General features: G+C 39.0%; 1 protein-coding gene across 2 annotated transcripts in view; it reads left to right on the top strand.

Annotated features, from left to right (window-relative positions):
• The window catches only part of RAB2A (RAB2A, member RAS oncogene family), a 47267-nt gene that overhangs the window by 8844 nt on the left and 19733 nt on the right, over nucleotides 1-18690 (top strand). For both annotated transcript variants that reach the window (XM_086609348.1, XM_086609349.1), the window contains exons 2-4: nucleotides 1447-1518; nucleotides 5109-5176; nucleotides 17677-17759. In XM_086609348.1, the coding sequence (XP_086465474.1) occupies nucleotides 1447-1518; nucleotides 5109-5176; nucleotides 17677-17759 (223 nt within the window). The remainder of the gene's footprint in view (nucleotides 1-1446; nucleotides 1519-5108; nucleotides 5177-17676; nucleotides 17760-18690) is intronic.

An 18690-nucleotide genomic window follows, 5' to 3' on the forward strand; every position in this document is an offset into this window, starting at 1 on the left:
ACTACTCTTGTCAGGTTAGCGTGCTAACCCAGCAGACAACTGAAATGGCTTAGTCAGATGAGTTCTGAAGGAATATGGAGAAAGGGACATGAATATGCTGCAGGGAAAAGAATAGGGACAGCAGCACCAAGAGATTCCAGGCTGCTGGAACTGCTGCATCGCTTGGGATATTAATTTCAGTGTCATCAATGCAAGTCTTCTATTTCTGTTAGATTTGATTGAAACTGGCTACTGGTCTTATGTTTTAAGACCAAAATGACAGGTGAGCAGTGATTACGATTTTATAGGCTTTTTTTCCTCATGGAACCATACTAAAAAAACTTTGAGAATGCTGAATTTAGTAGTAGAAAGATCAGGGTTACTATATGCAAGCCTCTGGCATGTGTCTCTTGTGTCTTGCAGTATGGTTTGTTTCCTTATCCCTTAGTTTGCTATCTTTCATTACCTGATATGTCACTTCTGATCAGCTGTTGCTGACCTCTAGTGTGGCTAAAACAGCCTTATCTTGCTGGACAGATAAAGCAAAGTACAGGGGGAACTTGGATGCTACGGTATTGTATGTTATGTGATAGAGTTCAGCGTTTATGTGTATGTAAGCCAAATGTATGCCTGTGAAATTTCTAAGAAAATAGAAAATTTAACTTAGCAGAATAGGAAGAATGACCCCTCCAAGTTAAGAACAAGTTAATTAATGGTAAAAAGTATTATGTTTACAAAATCACGTGGTTTGAGTGCTCCTATTGACTGCATTAACTTTTGCTATGCTGTGCTTTCCCAAACAGAAGAAACTGCTCTTTTGCTGACCAGTGTCCATGTAATGTGAAGTAGTTAACCCATTTGGGTCTGAAATCAGGATATCCGAGGGGGGCAATGTTTGTGTTGTCTATTAGGGTGTAGTATGAACTCAGCTGTTGCCAGTTCTGGCAATTGGACTGTTTGGCCTATTTGGAACTAGTGGGCAGTAACACATAGTGGTTGTAAGCAGCCATATGTGTACTGCTGTTACCTCAGCTGATAAATTAGGAGATAGGTGGGAGTGAGGTGCTATTGAGGATCTAGTTAGCTTGGAAGAAAGCTGGAAGTCCTGAAGAGGAAGCAGACGTAGGGCTGTGAGGAGCAGCAAGACCTGTAGTTACTGTGGAGAAAGGAAGAGAGAAGGTCTGTTAGGAAACTTTTTCCATTTAATTTTAAAGGCAGAACTACTTTTTAAAAATAATTGATTTTTTGTTCAATTTTTGAAAGCTACTGCTTTGACTTTAGTGTTTCTGGAACTTTAAAAGCTGTTACGTTATGAAAAAGTTTCATACATATCAAAGTAGGTGAAATCTAGTATCTCAAGTTCTAGCAATGAATTTTAAACAATATATACCATTCATTTAAATTAATTTCTGTTGGTTCTTAACAGTTTTTTTAATGTGCTTAAAACTTCTTTCTTTTTTTTTTTAGGTGTTGGGAAATCATGTTTATTGCTACAGTTTACAGACAAACGGTTTCAACCTGTCCACGATCTCACTATTGGTAGGTCTCTTGTCCCCCACAATACTAACAGTTAAGCAGCTAGGGTACCTCAGCATGCATTTTTGAGTTTGTTGTGCTGCAGTAATCTAGAGTTTGTGCTGTATTAAGGTAGCTGTGAATCTTCAGCTGATGAGTATTTGTTAGCTAATAAAGCCAAGTGGAGGGTTTTGTACCTTCCCAATAAGGAAAGTCTGAAACAATTAAAAAAATTCATAGCTGTGGTATCTCAACTGTCTTTTTAGAATTGGCCAAGATTGAAATATATTGATCATGATGCAAATGCCAGATTTTTCACTAGGGAACAGAATATTTGCTTAGGCACAGAACCTTGAAGATAAGTTACAGATAAACTAAAGCAAAGTTAACCTTAAAGATGAATAAACAAATTGACTATTTGGGAAAACTAACTTCTGGACAGAGAAGGATTGAAGTGTGAAGGTGTTCACTGTTTGGAAGGAATAGAGATTTTTCTTCCTGACTCCTCAATTGGATGTGGACTGTTTGTGTTAGGTATGTTTTGATAGTGACACTAGAGGAAGTGAAAACATGTTGACAAAATGCTTTGCCTCTGATCTAACTACAGTAAATGACACAAACTTTTATTTATCTTTCCACACAAAATATGAGGAATAGTATGGGAATAAATTCTTCTGCAGGTGAGCTTAGTCTTGATCAGTTTCAATGTTAAGCATAACATGCTAGCTTGTGATAAGGTTGCAGAACCTTTGAACTTCTTCTTGATGTTATTTCAAGGAACCTATCAGCACTAATCATGGTGAGCCTTGCACAAAATGTATCCCTAGTCTCTATTTTTAGTTTGTGCCCGGGAATAGGTAGGCTGCCTATGTTTGGGTGTACTGAAATAGATGCTTGAAATAGAAACAAATATTCTGCACGTAACAGAATGCGTCAGGTGGTTTAGTTATGGCTTCTCTTTCTCTCTAGACAGTCTTCCCACACCTTGTGTGTGGCTGTCTAATACAATTCAAATTCTTAGGCTAATATCAGTTTTCAAATATAATATTTCTGAGGTCTTGGCAGCAGATAGACTGGCTGAGTAAAGAACTGGAGTTCTTTGGGGAGGCATGAGTTATTGTCATCTCTTCTTCTTTAGGCCTGTCAAATTTGTGACACCTTATATATCACTTATGCCTTTGGCAGCCCTGTCACATCAGCCAACTGATAGGCTGTGGGAAATAGCTTCACCTCAACAGGGTGGTTGTAGTGCCAGTTCTTTGCCTGGCACATAGCTAACTGAAATCTGGGAGCAGAAACTAAAGCTAGTCGGATGAGGAGGTGAACCTAGATAGCAACATAATGAGATGTAGGAATGGAGCATGGGAAGCTACTTGGAAAGGGGAAGAAGGGGCATAGGCTGGAAGCAGCCTTCTTTCTTTTAAGTGATAGGCGTGTGTGTTGGCCAGGAGAATGCTTCTCCCAAGTACCTGAACAGATTTGAAAAGACAGCGATAATGAAAGAACATGGGTTCAGATTCATAGGAGTGCCCATGCAGGGTGAGATGGAATGAGTTAACGTTATGTAATGCACTTCCAACTGATGACGTTAAAACTCCTGCGAACCTGTAGATTGAATTAAAAAAAGCTTGTGTTACATAGCCTAACTTTTTTCCAATATAATAAAATTATTTTAGCCTGTGGGAGTGCAGATTCTATTCCTGCTGTGAACAACTCGGGAGAGAAGGTAAACTGAAATTGGACATGTGGAAAAAAAGACATTTCACCTACGGTTGTACAAAATTCAGCTTCAAATTGTGTATAGCTAGCCTAAAATCTTATTTCTAAGACTTAAGAAATTCAGAGAGAAACTTCACCTCTAATGAAAACAAAATGAAGGGGGGGGGGGGGAGATAGAATACACAGAAGCAGGCGTTTTTCTATCCTTGAACTACATTCAGAATTGTGCATAATTGTAATAGAGTGCTCTAAAGGAGCTTACAATGCAACAGTTATCTCTGTTTTTCATTTGGGAACTGAAGTATCTGTTATTTAAAGACATGAAGGAGGGAGGGAGAAGCTGCATGATGTAATGGGAGGGACACCAAACCCAAAAAACCTAAACCCCAACACCCCTCAAAAAACCAAACCCAACAACAGCAAAAACAAACACACACACACAAAAACCCACAACATTTGTAGGTAGATATGGGTGACAAAAAACAGTGTAAACATTCTGTTTGGTTAGGACATGCCCTTTCTGTAAACCTGAACATCTTCTATTCCTTCTTTAAGGGAACAAACTGACCATCAAACTGTGTGTGTTGTTTCAAATTCAGAATTTTCTCTCAGCAGGTGTTTTGATGGAGGGGGTTAAATATTCTTTTAATTTTTCTGTGGAGTTGTGCATAGAAACCAAACATCTGGGATGATTACTGGATTTAAATCAGCAGCTTGATATCTGCATTTTGAGATCAAGTAATACCTGCAGTGTGGACACCTGTAGTCCAAGCACCTTCCCCTTCAGAGCATTGTCATTCACCTGCTTCCTCCTTTCTGCACCTCTCCACCTTCTTTCAAATTGTTTGCGTGCAGCTACTGCAAGTTATTTGGATGCTAAAGAGAGCACGGTGTTCTTTGGCCCACGACTTTGATTTGGCTCCAGTATCCTATGTGGGGCAGAATGGTTCCTCCCTGTCCCCTTCCCTGAAAGTCATTCTGCAGAAAGCAATGCTGCCCCCTCAAATATTCTAAACAAGCTTTTGAAGAGACATTTGGAATGCTTCAAATCGGGACTGCTTATTTGGAAGACTTCAGTCCAAATCTAGACAGTGACCAATTTTAGACAAAACTTAAACTACCAGATTTTTTTTTCTGAAACAATGAGTCTATGAAGAATAGATTAACGGACACTTGATAGCCTTTAAATATGTCTAGTATCTCTAGGCATTTGTCAGATTTTAACTACAGTAGTAATAGCTTCAATTTATGCAGTTTAATGATCTTAAAATTGCTTTAAAAGATGGTACAAGAGGCTGAATTTTTCCACTGAAGAAATTACTTTTGTTTATTTGAAACACATTAAATTTTTTTTCAGTTAATAAATTCGATCTTTAACTAGCTAGAATTTTGGAAGGCCTTTTTTTCAAAAAGACAGATGAGTTTTAATTAATGCAGTAATAAAATTTATCTTGTTGAAGGTGACATTTCTATGCTCACTTAATAGAATATTTTATTGGTATAGAATTGTAGGTTTAATTTCTTCTAAACTGGCTTCAGTGATCTATCATTAGTAGAGTGTTAAAATAACTGTGACTTCAATTTCTTGTTTGCGTTCAAATGGACATGTTTTTCTTTCTCTGACCTAGAGCTACTAAATTGTTTAGAAAACTTTGTAGGAAATACCTCCTTGACAGTTGCTCTAATTAATGCATTTTAAAGCACTTGGAAAGTAATGTTTTTTTTCCTTCTGGAAAACTTTTCAGCTCTTTCAAGAATCTGGAAAATTAACTAAAAGCAGACTATGAAAGAGATGATTTCCTATAAAACAAGTTAATTTAAACTTACTTTCTTGCTTTCATAGTACTTCTTTCTGATATATGCTAATAATGTTATCTTTTGTAAAATCTATTCAGGTGTAGAATTTGGGGCTCGAATGATAACTATTGACGGAAAACAGATAAAGCTTCAGATATGGGATACGGTAAGTAATACTCATAGAAATTATGTAAACATATAGCATCACTAGCTTCCCTTTGTTCTGGTTAAGCTTTCTATCATCAGCGCCCATGTGAGACTGTGCTTTGTCTTCCAGCTTTCTTTGGTTTCTATGAAGATTAAAAATTTGCTAAAATTTCCTTTTTTGCTGTGATATATTCTTAAAATAGTGAAAATTTCTGCTGTTTATCTTCTAATTTTACTTCCTGAAATAACACTTGTCAGATTTGTAAGACTAGTTTGTACTGCCTCACCTTTTTTGTGACATTTTCTATATTATTAAGAGCTTGCATTTCTCTAAACACTTTTTCTCTGTGCATTCTTGCAAGATCTGGTTAGTAAAACATCCTGTTGGGAAATTGTGATGTCTACAAGCTTTAATCAAGAGTTCTCCGGAGGAAATGTTTGCATTTCTAATGTAGAAGAAAAGATACGGCTCACTATTTTTGTAGAAGACTACTTAAAAACTCAAGTTCACTATTATAGTGAAGATAGTAAATACTTCAGACAATCAAGAAGGGACTGGTAAAATCTTGAACATTCAAAAAGCCTACCAAAAACCAGACTTAGACTTTTCAGGACATTGAGGTTAAGAAAATGCATTAGTGAAGGCAATTGTTTTCTTTTTGTCAGTCACTTTACCATAATGCAGTCAGCCTCAGTCTACAATTGTTGTGATGCAAGGGCTTTAAGATGCTCATACTGATAGCTGTGTATTTCAAATGTGCTTAAAAGGCAGAGCTGTCTGTTTCCTTTTCCAAAAGCATTTTGGGATACCTTTAGAAACTGACAGATACATGAGTCATAGCCTCATATATGTCGTTCTCCAAAACAAGAAGGAGATGGAGCTGCTGGAGCGGCTCCAGAGGAGGGCCACGAAGATGATCCGAGGGCTGGAGCACCTCTGCTATGAAGACAGGCTGAGAGAGTTGGGGCTGTTCAGCCTGAAGAAGAGAAGGCTCCGGGGTGATCTTTTCGCAGCCTTCCAGTACTTAAAGGGGGGGCCTACAGGAAAGCTGGAGAGGGACTTTTTACAAGGGCATGTAGTGGTAAGACAGGGGTCAATGGCTTTAAACTGAAAGAGGGCAGATTTAGATTGGATATAAGGAAGAACTTCTTTACAGTGAGGGTGGTGAGGCACTGGAACAGGTTGCCCAGAGAAGTTGCAGATGCCCCATCTCTGGAAGTATTCAAGGCCAGATTGGATGAGGCTTTGAGCAACCTGGTGTAGTGGAGGGTGGGTTGGAACTAGATGATCTTTGAGGTTCCTTCCAACCCTAACCATTCTATGATTCTATACAGCAAATCAATGAAGGGAGATACATTCGTATGTGCCTGCCTACATACATGCATGTGTATATAACAATCTAAACAAATATGATATTTTCGTATTGTTAGGTAACAATACGATTGTTACCTAACTTTGTAGGTAAGATCTGAAGTACTTTACTTGTAAAATAAGTTCATCACTTGAAATGACATCTAACACCTGTGGCTTCTTGGAAGTTCTCTGTAAAAAGTTATAGAAGAATATGGTCAGATTGTGCTTACTTTAGGCTTTTTCTGCCTTGGGCACTTTTACTGTTACAGCTGTGGATTGCTGACTACCAAGGTGGCTGATCATTTTTAAGTTCAATAGACAAGCGAATCTCTGCATGAACAGTAGCTTCAGAAGCAGACTTTTAGTATGTAGTGTGATTACATGAGAACATACCTACATGGGTCCTTGTTTCCTAAAGTTGGGACTGATTCTCTGTAGACAAAAATACTAATTCTACAAAATTTACAGTGTCAGTGCAGCCACTGTCTTCCATTGGCTTCCTAACTGATTTTGTTAATGTGCTATTATCTTCTCCTTGGATACAAGTGAACTTCAGTGATTTTTGGGTAGATTGTGTTTTTTTAGTGCCTCTGACTCAGTAGCTCTTTGCAATGTTTATTTTCTTGAGTGTTTGGAAAGTGTCTGATAATCAAAATTTCAAAGGAATTGCTTTTGACTATAACATACACACTGGTTTGGACAGGTGTTTCATCTGGCTAGCTTCTTAACTATATCATACATAAATTAAAAATATTCAGTGAAAGCTTACATGCACTGAGTAGATTGTACGCTTGTACTGTAGTTAATAAGTTCTAAGCGCTGAATGACTTAATATATTAGCTGTAGTGTAAAATTTTAACTGTATACCATCTGATTTTTAAAACAAAAGATATTTCTACTCTAATCCAGTCTTGGCTTGTAAGCGTTTCCAAATTCCACTGTCTCCGTTCTGATCTTGGGTGCAGAGGTGTTGAAGGAATAGCAAGATAGGAATTAAGGTAATTGTCAAGAGATGTTTTACTTGCACATGTTGAGGTACACAAAGATGCCCATAGTGACCAAGGTTACTATGTCTGTATTGTGTATCTGGGCTGAACATTTTCTGAATTTCTTTTTCTGTTAGCAAAAACTGCTAGCTGTTACTGGTGCTATTTCTGTATTTATTAAGCTGTAACAATTTCTGGTTGATAAAGTTCATTTTACAGCTATGGTTAAGGAAACACGTGAAGTGTTTGTTTTCAGTTGGTGCTTAGTGAGCCACAGCACCAGCACTTCTCTGATTTAGTGCTAGCCTTACATTCCTGCTTTTAATCTATCGCTGAACAGGAAGCATCTTGAGCAGAGACATGAGAAGTGGAAAACTGGATAATTTGTCTTGACTGGTTAACAATGAATAAGGACTTGGTTTCTTAAGAGAACCAAACGCTTCAATTCAGATTTTTCTAGCCCCATATTTCTATGCAATGGTGCTCAGTTTGTGTTGTCTTCAGCAGATCACTGCAGCTCCAAGGAAAGGTGTATCTTAACAAAAGGAATGTATACTTCACTGCAAGAGTATGTCATAACTTACAGGGGCGCTGAAGCTAACACTGTTGCTTGTCTGTGAGATCCATTTGTGTGCTTTTCTTGTACCATAACTAAAGAATATTTGACTTTTTCATTAGCATCTCAGTTTGGATCAGGAATGTGTTACAGAAGTTATCTGCCTACTTCAGTCTGCTTTTCATGTGGGAGTACACAAACTGAATTCCTTTCAGATGAGGCCAAACTGGAAGATATGCTCAAGGAATGCATGGATGCCTGTTAGAAATTGTAGTCCAGTATTTGGTCCTGTGAGCTGGTAGTCTAGTAAAACTAGTAGTCTGATTTTTAAAAAAAGAAAAAAGAACACACATTCATAAACATCGAACCAAAAACAACCCCTCCTTCCTCAGGGGGAAAAAAAACAAAACAAAATACAAACCAACATGGGAGAAAAAACCAAACAAACAAAACCAAAACACACCAAACCAAAACCAACATCAATAAGAAAACCACCCAAACCCCCACATTGAAGAGCAGGTTCGGGAACTTCTGAGGAACTTGAAGATGCACAAGTCCATGGGACCTGATGAGATCCATCCGCGGGTCCTGAAGGATCTGGCAGATGAAGTTGCCAAGCCACTGGCTATTGTATTTGAGAAGTCGTGGCGGTCTGACGAGGTCCCCGACAACTGGAAGAGAGGGAACATAACCCCCATATTTAAAAAGGGGAACAAGGAGGACCCGGGCAACTACAGGCCGGTCAGCCTCACCTCTGTGCCTGGCAAGGTCATGGAGCAGATTCTCCTGGGAACCATGCTAAGGCACATGGAGAGCAAGGAGGTGGTGGGTGACAGCCAACATGGCTTCACCAAAGGCAGATCGTGCCTGACCAACTTGGTGGCCTTTTACGATGGGGTGACAGCATCGGTGGACAAGGGTCGACCAATGGATGTCATCTACCTGGACTTGTGCAAAGCTTTTGACACTGTCCCGCCCAACATTCTTCTCTCTAGACTAGAGAGGCATGGGTTTGATGGATGGACCACTCGGTGGATAAGGAACTGGCTCAATGGCCGCACTCAGAGAGTAGTGGTCAACGACTCGATGTCCAAGTGGAGACCGGTCACGAGTGGCGTCCCTCAGGGGTCCGTGTTGGGCCCGGCCCTCTTCAACATCTTTGTCGGTGACGTGGACAGTGGCATGGAGTGCACCCTCAGCAAGTTCGCCAATGACACCAAGCTGTGTGGTGCCGTCGACACGCTGGAAGGGAGGGATGCCATCCAGAGGGACCTCGACAGGCTGGAGAGGTGGGCCCGTGTCAACCTCATGAAGTTTAACCAGGCCAAGTGCAAGGTCCTACATCTGGGTCGTGGCAATCCCAGGCACAAATACAGACTGGGCGGAGAATGGATCGAGAGCAGCCCTGAGGAGAAGGACTTGGGAGTACTGGTGGACGAGAAGCTCAATATGAGCCGGCAATGTGCTCTTGCGGCCCAGAAGGCCAACCACGTCCTGGGCTGCATCAAGAGGAGCGTGGCCAGCAGGTCGAGGGAGGTGATTCTCCCCCTCTACTCTGCCCTCGTGAGACCTCACTTGGAGTATTGCGTCCAGTTCTGGAGTCCCCAACATAAGAAGGACGTGGACCAGTTGGAGAGGGTCCAGAGGAGGGCCACGAAGATGATAAGAGGGCTGGAGCACCTTTCCTATGAGGACAGGCTGAAAGAGTTGGGGCTGTTCAGCCTGGAGAAGAGGAGGCTCCAGGGTGACCTTATAGCGGTCTTCCAGTACCTCAAGGGGGCCTACAAGAAAGATGGGGAGAGGCTGTTCAGGAGGGCCAGTTGTGATAGGACAAGGGGTAATGGTTTTAAAATAGAGGGAGGTAGATTCAGGTTGGATATTAGGAAAAAATTTTTTACCATAAGAGTTGTAGAATACTGGAACAGGTTGCCCAGAGAGGTGGTGGATGCTCCATCCCTGGAGATGTTCACGGCCAGGTTGGATGAGGCCCTGAGCAACCTGATCTAGTTGGAGATATCCCTGTTCCTTGCAGGGGGGTTGGACTAGATGACCTTTGAAGGTCCCTTCCAGCCCTAACGATTCTATGATTCTATGATTCCATGAAGTGTGGCCCTTACATACGTAGCGTTAGGTGTTGCAGTCTTGGCTCTACTGCTGATCATGCGTCTACACCAGCAAATAGCGTGTCCTGCTCTTCTCTCCCAGCTGAGGCTGCTCCTGATCTCCCCACTGCTGGGCTCTGCAAGCTTGCTGCTATGTGTGCTGTGGCATGCCCAGGTTTTTAGGTTTGTTGAGTCCTTGGGTTTTACTTTTCTTTTCTGATGCGTTTAGGTCAGTCAAGGGGAGTGTAGGTATTGGACCAAATTGTTCATTTGTCTTGTCTATGTATAGTCTCTAGGTTATTTCCTTTCCTGTGTCTTTAATCTTAGTAACGGTTTTCAGTAGTAGGATAGACTGATAAATGTGTTTTTAAATGTTTTTTAAATAATTTTTTTGTCAAAACTGGTTAGTTGGTAATTGCCTACTATGAGAAGTTAAGCTACTCTTATGGAAGTGTGGTATTTGAGCTAGTGTCAGTTGCAGAAATAACTTTTAGGGAACGAGAAGTGGTCAACAGAAGCTGTTAAGGATTAAAACGACTGTTGTGGGAACTATTAAGCTTCAAGTTTAAACAAGCCACGTAGATGAGGCTGGTTGTCTTGTGGCAGTGTGACACTGAGAAATATTAAAATTGCTTCTCCTCAGAAAAACTTCATTGTTGTAGAGAGATACTGGGCTTGCTACCAGGCTGAGTCAGTAGCCTTCATTTTGTTGTTGAAGGGGATATTCTGTTTTGTATTGACTGTTACTAATAACTTATTGTTAATGAGCAAAAATAAGCAGTAGTCGAAAGAGAGAATTTAAGTTCTTTCAGATGCTGCGGGGGAGAGGTCCATGATGATATGAAGTAATGCTACTTATGTTCTCTAAATTAAATGGATATGAATGATAATTTATCCTGTGTATTTAAATAGTGGTTTTTATTTATATATTTATTTATACAGAAATATCAATTTCTGCTTCAATGCATGGAAATCTGTGATAAAAATATTTATTTTAATTCATTATTGTATTTCTATAATACCTTAGCCTTGCTTACACTAAGACTAGTCTTACTCAGACTAAGACTAAATATATGAAATAATATTTTATTTTTCATAAGCTAGTTTCAAGTAATTTCTTGGTTTCCATACTAGCGAGCTTTCAAATTAAATTGTGTTTTCTATTAGTTGAGAGCTTGCAAAAAAAAGTACGTTTGAGCAAGACAAAAAGCATAATTGTTGAAGGCATGTCTCTTTTCCCTAAAACCGTGGTGTGACTGTGAGAGCAGCCCTGAAGAGAAGGATTTGGGGGTGGTGGTTGAGGAGAAGCTCAACATGAGCCAGCAATGTGCACTGACAGCCCAGAAAGCCAACTGTATCCTGGGCTGCATCAAAAGAAGCGTGGCCAGCAGGTCAAGTGAGGGGATTATCTCCTCTACTCTGCTCATCTTTCAGACCCCACCTGGTGTATTGCATTCAGCTCTGGGGTCCCCAACACAAGAAGGACATGGAGCTGTTGGAGTGGCTTCAGAGGAGGGCCGCAAAGATGATCCGAGGGCTGGAGCACCTCTCCTATGAAGACAGGCTGAGAGAGTTGGGGCTGTTCAGCCTGGAGAAGAGAAGGCTCTGGGGTGATCTTATCACAGCCTTCCAGTACTTAAAGGGGGGCCTACAGGAAAGCTGGAGAGGGACTTTTTACAAGGGCGTGTAGTGATAGGACAAGGGGCAATGGCTTTAAATTGAAAGAAGGGAGATTTAGATTACATCTAAGGAAGAAATTTTTTACAATGAGGGTGATGAGTCAGTGGAACAGGTTGCCCAGAGAAGTTGTGGATGCCCTATCCCTCAAAGTGTTCAAGGCCAGGTTGGATGAGACTTTGAGCAACGTGGTGTAGTGGAAGGTGTCCCTGTCCATGGCAGGGGCTTGAAAAGAACTAGGTAATCTTTAAGGCCCCTTCCAACCCAAACCATTCTGTGATTCTATGACTTGTCCATCCGCTTTCAGATATTCTGAATATACTTATGCTTCTTGGAAATTTGATTCTTTTTAATATGTTTTCAAATGTTTTACATCTAGTAGAACCAAATGAAGTTCTCAATTCATTAAAAGAATATTCATTTCATCTTAGTAATACAATTGCTAGGACGTAGTGCTCACCCCCAAGAGTTCTTTACTGATTATTTACTTCATGATATTTCTACTTGTTTTGATAGTCATAGCATATTTTTATGTTCATGGGCAGTTGGTGAATTCTTCTACTGAATTTTTACTAATTTGACTTTTTAACTATTGTACCTGCAAGAATGTGGCTACACCGTACAGTTCTAGTTACTGTGACTCAGTGCTTAGGGACCTGTTTCACTGCTGTGAAGAAACATCAAGAACTGGCAGAAGATGTGTTTTGACTCCTGAAACTAGTTTGATCATTGCTTCACAGACTGCTGCTCTGTGGGAGCGTTAATTTATTTCTGGATTCATGGATTGGGAGAGAATTTAATAGTTATTCCTGTTGCAGTTTGTGTAATAGGACCATCATCTGAACTTCAGTGCCAGTAGCTAAGTCACTGTTTACATCTATGATGGCACTTTAGGAAGCTAAGGTAACTTGATAAACCTTCTAGCTTAGCCTCCACAAGCCTTGGTCTGTCATGTGCTAAAATGTATTTGGTTATTGAAATACTGTGTTATTGGTATTTTATTTTCTGATTGGTTATAGATTTCTTGTCAGTTTATCTGTGGTGTTCTGCAGTAATAGAGCAACTCTTGCTTAGGATAAGGCCTTAGATGGAAGGAGGGCAAACCACTTCCTTTTGTCCATGGTGGAACTCGCATTTTAATGAGTGTAGCTACTTAACCTAAAGGTTTCAAATCATTTTATAACCTGAAATAAATCATAAGCGTACTTCTAATAATGGAGAGCTATAGCTTTTTGTTTCTCCAGTGTGTTGGGAATTGCTTTGGATGTCTAAATGGCATGCATTCAGCAACATCAGAAGAAAGGGCATATGTACAAATGATCTGTATTTAGACATATGTACAGTTTCACTTTGGGGATCTTTAGTCCTCTTGAAATTTCAGTTCTTACTAGAATGCTGTCGGGGTTTTTCTGAAGCAACATGTAGCTTGGCTGAATCCTCCACATAAATTCTGACCCTTTCTCAAATTGTTACTGATTTGTCTTCATAAGCATCTTTAGTTCTGTTCTTGTTCAGGAACATCTTTGCTGGAAAGCAGCAAGGTTGTGTTGTTTGTTTTTTTTAATATTCCTTTTGTGCCTGTTCTTTGTACTACATGCTAGTAAATTACCTTAAAATTCTTTTTTTTCCTGGAGTAGAGACATGATTGCAAGAAAGATTAATACATTTGTATAAACAAGTTACCATATGACTAAAAGGCTGTTAATTTATTTATAACTTTCAAAACTATATTCAAAGGTATGTATTACTCCTCTCTCTTTCTGGAACATTTTGTTCCAGGAATCAACTTCGTGGAATAGTTCCCAACTGGCAGTTGTCATAGGTGGTGTGACACTTCTGTGAGTTGGTTGTTTCTTAAGTGCCTTTTTAGTTTTCTATACAGCTTATGAGAGCATGAACAATTTTAAATCAGTAATAATTGCCAATGTGAATGGGTCTTCTGTCACTGGGTTTGAACATACCACACATGTATGCCCCTTTTAAAAGTGAAGGCGTCTAGAGTTACCAGCTGTGGTGCATTGCAGTTTCTCATTTTTCAAGTAGATATATACTGTAAAGTTTCCTCCTAATAAAAGCTATTGGTCAGCTTGGGTGTTGAAGGCCTCCTGGAATGTACAAAGAAACTTTCCAAATTCTTCAGCATTGTGAATAGAGAATTTAGTAAAATTAATGGAGATACGCTGTTGTGGATCCTATTTCATTATCTAACTACTTTCTTGTACTGCATCATGGTTCTTTTTTTTTTTTCCTTATAGATTCAAAAATATGCAGTTAAGAACTTGCAAGGAACCCCTTTTGATAGCAAAGACTTGCCTGCACACTTTGCAACTGACACCTACCTGACTACACCACACACGTAGAAACGGCACCGAGTTTTCCTATAGGAATAGTAACGCTTAGAGTCTTTTCTCAAATGTGCCATATATACCGTGTCAATGGTACCGATTGTATCGCTTAAATGTTCCTGAAAACTTCAGTGCAGGTCCTGAATCTCTGTGTATTTTAGTGACCTAAGGTGATTGATAATGCTTCATGTTCTGCTTACATCATTATTTTGAAATTTTGTTTTTGTCTCTATACTGAGATATATTTAGAGAAGCCCATGGGGTATATGTCCATGCAGTTCTACAGTTCAAGCAGGGATGAAGATTTTTGTGGTATATTTTAAAGAGTTGTAACCCCTAGAACTATGATTATATGTCTCTCATATCAAAAAGTTTGTTTTTGTTAACCTATATGATATGAATTATGAAAGCTTACAGTCTAGAAAACAGTCAAAAATAATGTTACTTAGCATTTAAAGCATCACTTTGTTTATCAGAAACACACGTTTTTTTCATGATTAGTGAACTTCTGGTATAACCAGGGGTTGCCTCAGAGAAAAGGCTTGTGTAGCCTGTGCTGGATGCCTTGGGAAATACCTTATTTAACATTCATGTAGTGGCTACTGCCACTACTCTTTCCCCGCCCACGCTCCCACCGAGCACTGGCACAGGTTTCCCAGAGAGGTTATGGAGTCTCTATCCTTGGAGATATTCAAAAGCCAACTGGACACGAACCCAGGCAGTCTGCTCTGAGCGTCCCTGCTTGAGCCCATGGGGTTGGAACAGATGACCTCTGGAGGTCCCTTCCCACCTCAACCATGCTGTGATTCTATGAGAAAAGCTTTTTAGTATGTTAGAGGAAAAAAAAAGGAAGTGCTGGCTTTTGGGGCAATATGGAAGGGATGATGGTAAGAACAATGTTAATTGCACTTAAGATAAAGGGCCTTTCTCTGATACCGAAGCTGGTTTTAATTTATACTGAGCTTCCATACTTCTATCTGTTGCTTCTTGTAGCAAGTAGCTAAACTTGGGTTGGTCCTACTTTGCAAGACTGATAAAGTACAATTATAACACACTTTTTTTTTTAAGTTAGTTTTGACAAACAGCCAATGTGGGTTTCTTGTGTTTTCATCTTCTTTGAAATAGCTTGTCCCCCTTGGGGAAAAAAAAAAAAGTCAGGGAGACAGCGCAAATTGTCAGATGAGAAATGCTTAAAGTAATAATGATATTTAAAAAAAAAAAAGCTGTGGAGTATATTCTACATACCTAACCTTGCTATACTGACCTTCTAGATCCCTCATTCAGAATGATACTCTTAAAATAGACAGTAAATGATACATATCATCTAGGGTGTTTCTTACACATTTATTGTATTATATATAAAATAGCATTAAATAAACACAAATATCATGGAGTTTCTTTGCAGAAACTCAATTTTCTTCTGTTTAGAATGAAAGAGAATTCAATTTGTGTTGTCTATTGGTATATGTAAGCACAAATTAATTATTGCTTTATGGAAGACTCTTATCTTCTTTGGTGAATAAGGGGTAACATTTTCCACCCTTTCCCCAGTCTCTCTTTCAGGAAGCAATTGTATTTAAATTTCATCATGGACGAGTGAGACACAATTAAAAATGTTCTGGTATTTTCAAGATTTAGATACCGAACTTTTGTAAGTGATTCTTGTAAGAACTCACAATTCTTACATTTCTGTAAGATGTGGTAGAACCTCTGACAATCTTGGTTGAACACAATTAATTTACTCAGGGAGATGAACAATTTCATGTGTCAGTGGAATTTATGAAGGTGAAACAGGCAATCTTAATGTGTTAGGCTAAGTCCACTTCATTTATCATTTTAGGCAATACATGGAATACACTAGGAACAATAACTTGCTTGTTTTAGGCATCTACCAGGCACTTGAGCTGGTCACCACACCAACAAAAAGTTGTAGAGCTTAGTGGAGCTTCTGAGTAGGTAACCAAACCAACTGCTCTAGAAACTTGGGGGTTTGCCATTCCTTGGTGCGTTCTAGCAGATCATCTCTATTCTGTTAACTCAGTTTACATAAAGATGCAATTGGGCTCTGGGCCAAGTGCATCTGCTAGTGTATTCTAATCGTGTTGAAACTGTTAAATATATTTAAAAGTCTTTTGTAACTTTTCCCCTGAAAAGGCTAAGATGAAGTGTTTTCTTAACTGAAGTAGCTCATTCTGAAAGATAAGGATGCTTTCTGAGAGTGAACATACCGAAACTTGTTGTATCACTGTTCTTTTTCAAGGACAGAATCTAGATCAAGTTGTCCTTGAATTCAAGAAGACCTTATATTAAGAAAAGTACAGTTACTGTGAGAAGAGAAAGTTCTCTGTACACTAATTTTGTAGGTAGGGCTGAAGGGTACCTTGTATTTGATAAATGTTTCGTTCTTGCTTTTCATGGTTTCAAATCAGGGCAATATCCTAGAGTTCTGCAGATAACTATCTTACTGCATGTAGGATTTTTTCAACATTAATATTAGTATTTCTTAATAGTGTTCTGTGTTACCTTTGAATTATGCTAAAACTTCTGTTATTGCTAAATATTAAATGTTTCTTCTGACAACTGTCAGATGCTAGGTAGCACTTCTGAAAAACATCAGCATGGGGAGTTCAAGGTCTGCAACTATGAATGTTTTTCAGGACTGTGTTCTTCAGAGCATGTTCTTTTAAGTGCTGTGATTTTTATGGAATACTTTTCTGTGGGAACTGTCTAATTTATGTAGGATCTCTGAAGTTTTTCACCAGTGCGTATGAAGATGACTTTTGCATCCTGTAGCTGTTTGACAAGCATTATTTATCAAGTACGGAGGAAATTGATTAACTGTGGAGCAGGATTGTGTAAAATTGAATTCAGAACCATTTTCTGTTTTTTCATAATAAAATGATTACTGAAAGAATTCCATCTGACGACTGTTGAAAGCTGGCTGCAGTTTATGATATAACGGATAAAATCTGCATCCTTGGCCTTCCAACAACCTTTACACCAGCAGATGGTGGGCGTAAAGATGTCATTCATCATTTATTTACAATGGGCTTTATTTATTCTAGTGTCAACAGCTGCCCCAGGGAGCGGGTTATTGAATTCAAATGTGAAGCTCTGGGTTATTTGCTTCCTTTCAAATTTGTCTTCAGAGCTTAGTTGCTAGGAGTCCATTCTGTGCTCTAATAATGATTCATGTATTGTGAAGCCATTCAGTAAATTGGGTTGTCAGGGATTGCCAAAAAAGGTTTAGAGGTCTTGTTCCGACTTTTTTTTTTTTTTTAAACAGCACTGTGCTGTAGTTGGTGTCTTATGTGCCTTCTCTTGTCTGGTGTTGGAGACTTTGTCCCCAGTTGTCCCCTCTCTGATTTCCTCTCCATACTCCTTCTTGTCCCTGTCCTCTCAAAAGTAGAATTCTATGATTCTGTGATTCTAAGCGTGTGGTTTTCAGCACCAAAAAAGAAATTTGATATATGAAATAATGAAACTTTGTCGTCTACAGGCAGGGCAGGAGTCCTTCCGTTCCATTACGAGGTCATACTACAGAGGGGCAGCAGGGGCTTTACTAGTGTATGACATTACAAGGTGAGAATACTGAGAAGGTATAACTGGATTACAATTATATGTCTTTGTAGAATTGTTATGATACATAGTGGTGTTAAAACGTCGAATTTATTTTGCTGTTTTGTGTAGATATTTATAATGTTTTGCCAACTTTTCTTAACTGCTCAAAATCAAGATACAGTCTGTGTAACCTATGTACTTCAAATTTTCTCTGCATAATGGTTGAGGAAAAGTATGCATCAAGTCTCAAAGAATGAAACAAAATATTTTTATAAGCTAATTGACCTCTGGATTACCTTTATTGAGAAAGACCTTAAAATATTTCTTTAATTCCTTTCTAGTGTTTTTTATTACCATGAGCTGTAACTTTAATGATAGCAGATTTTTTTACTGAAGTGCCGTTCTGCAAAGGGGTAAAATAATAAAACATCAAAGTTTGGTTACATAAAAATACCAGGAAACTTCTACCATTACTGTGTTTATGAGGTAGGGAAAATACAGATCTTAGTGTGATTTTTGTAGCAGCTCTTCAGAAGTGACTACGGTTTTCCTGCTGTATTGAATACAGTCTCTATACAACTGATGTGCAAAACTGTGGGTACTGCGGCTGGTTCAGGCTCCAAAATCCTATTAGGGTGTGTGGCTCCCTTTGTGCATCTTGGGTCCCGTTGCTGAATTAAGCAACAACTGTTACTAGAGATTTCCTAGACGTTTTTCCTTTTTATTCCCAGTTTATTTTTAAATATCAGGAAGCAACATGTTCTTTCTATTGGATTTCCAGAGAATGAATCTTTAATTCATAAATAGAAGGTTTTATTCTTGTGAAATCTTAAACACACTTCACAAGCATGTGATTTAATATTTAGTGTACACATTCTGTAAAATCTGTAACATGCCGTATTCGTGTACTTTACTTTTAAAATACTTTGCTCCTGAATTCATTATTCAGTTT

This window comes from Tauraco erythrolophus, chromosome 3 (genome assembly GCF_009769465.1).
Source record: "Tauraco erythrolophus isolate bTauEry1 chromosome 3, bTauEry1.pri, whole genome shotgun sequence".
Classification (NCBI taxonomy): domain Eukaryota; kingdom Metazoa; phylum Chordata; class Aves; order Musophagiformes; family Musophagidae; genus Tauraco; species Tauraco erythrolophus.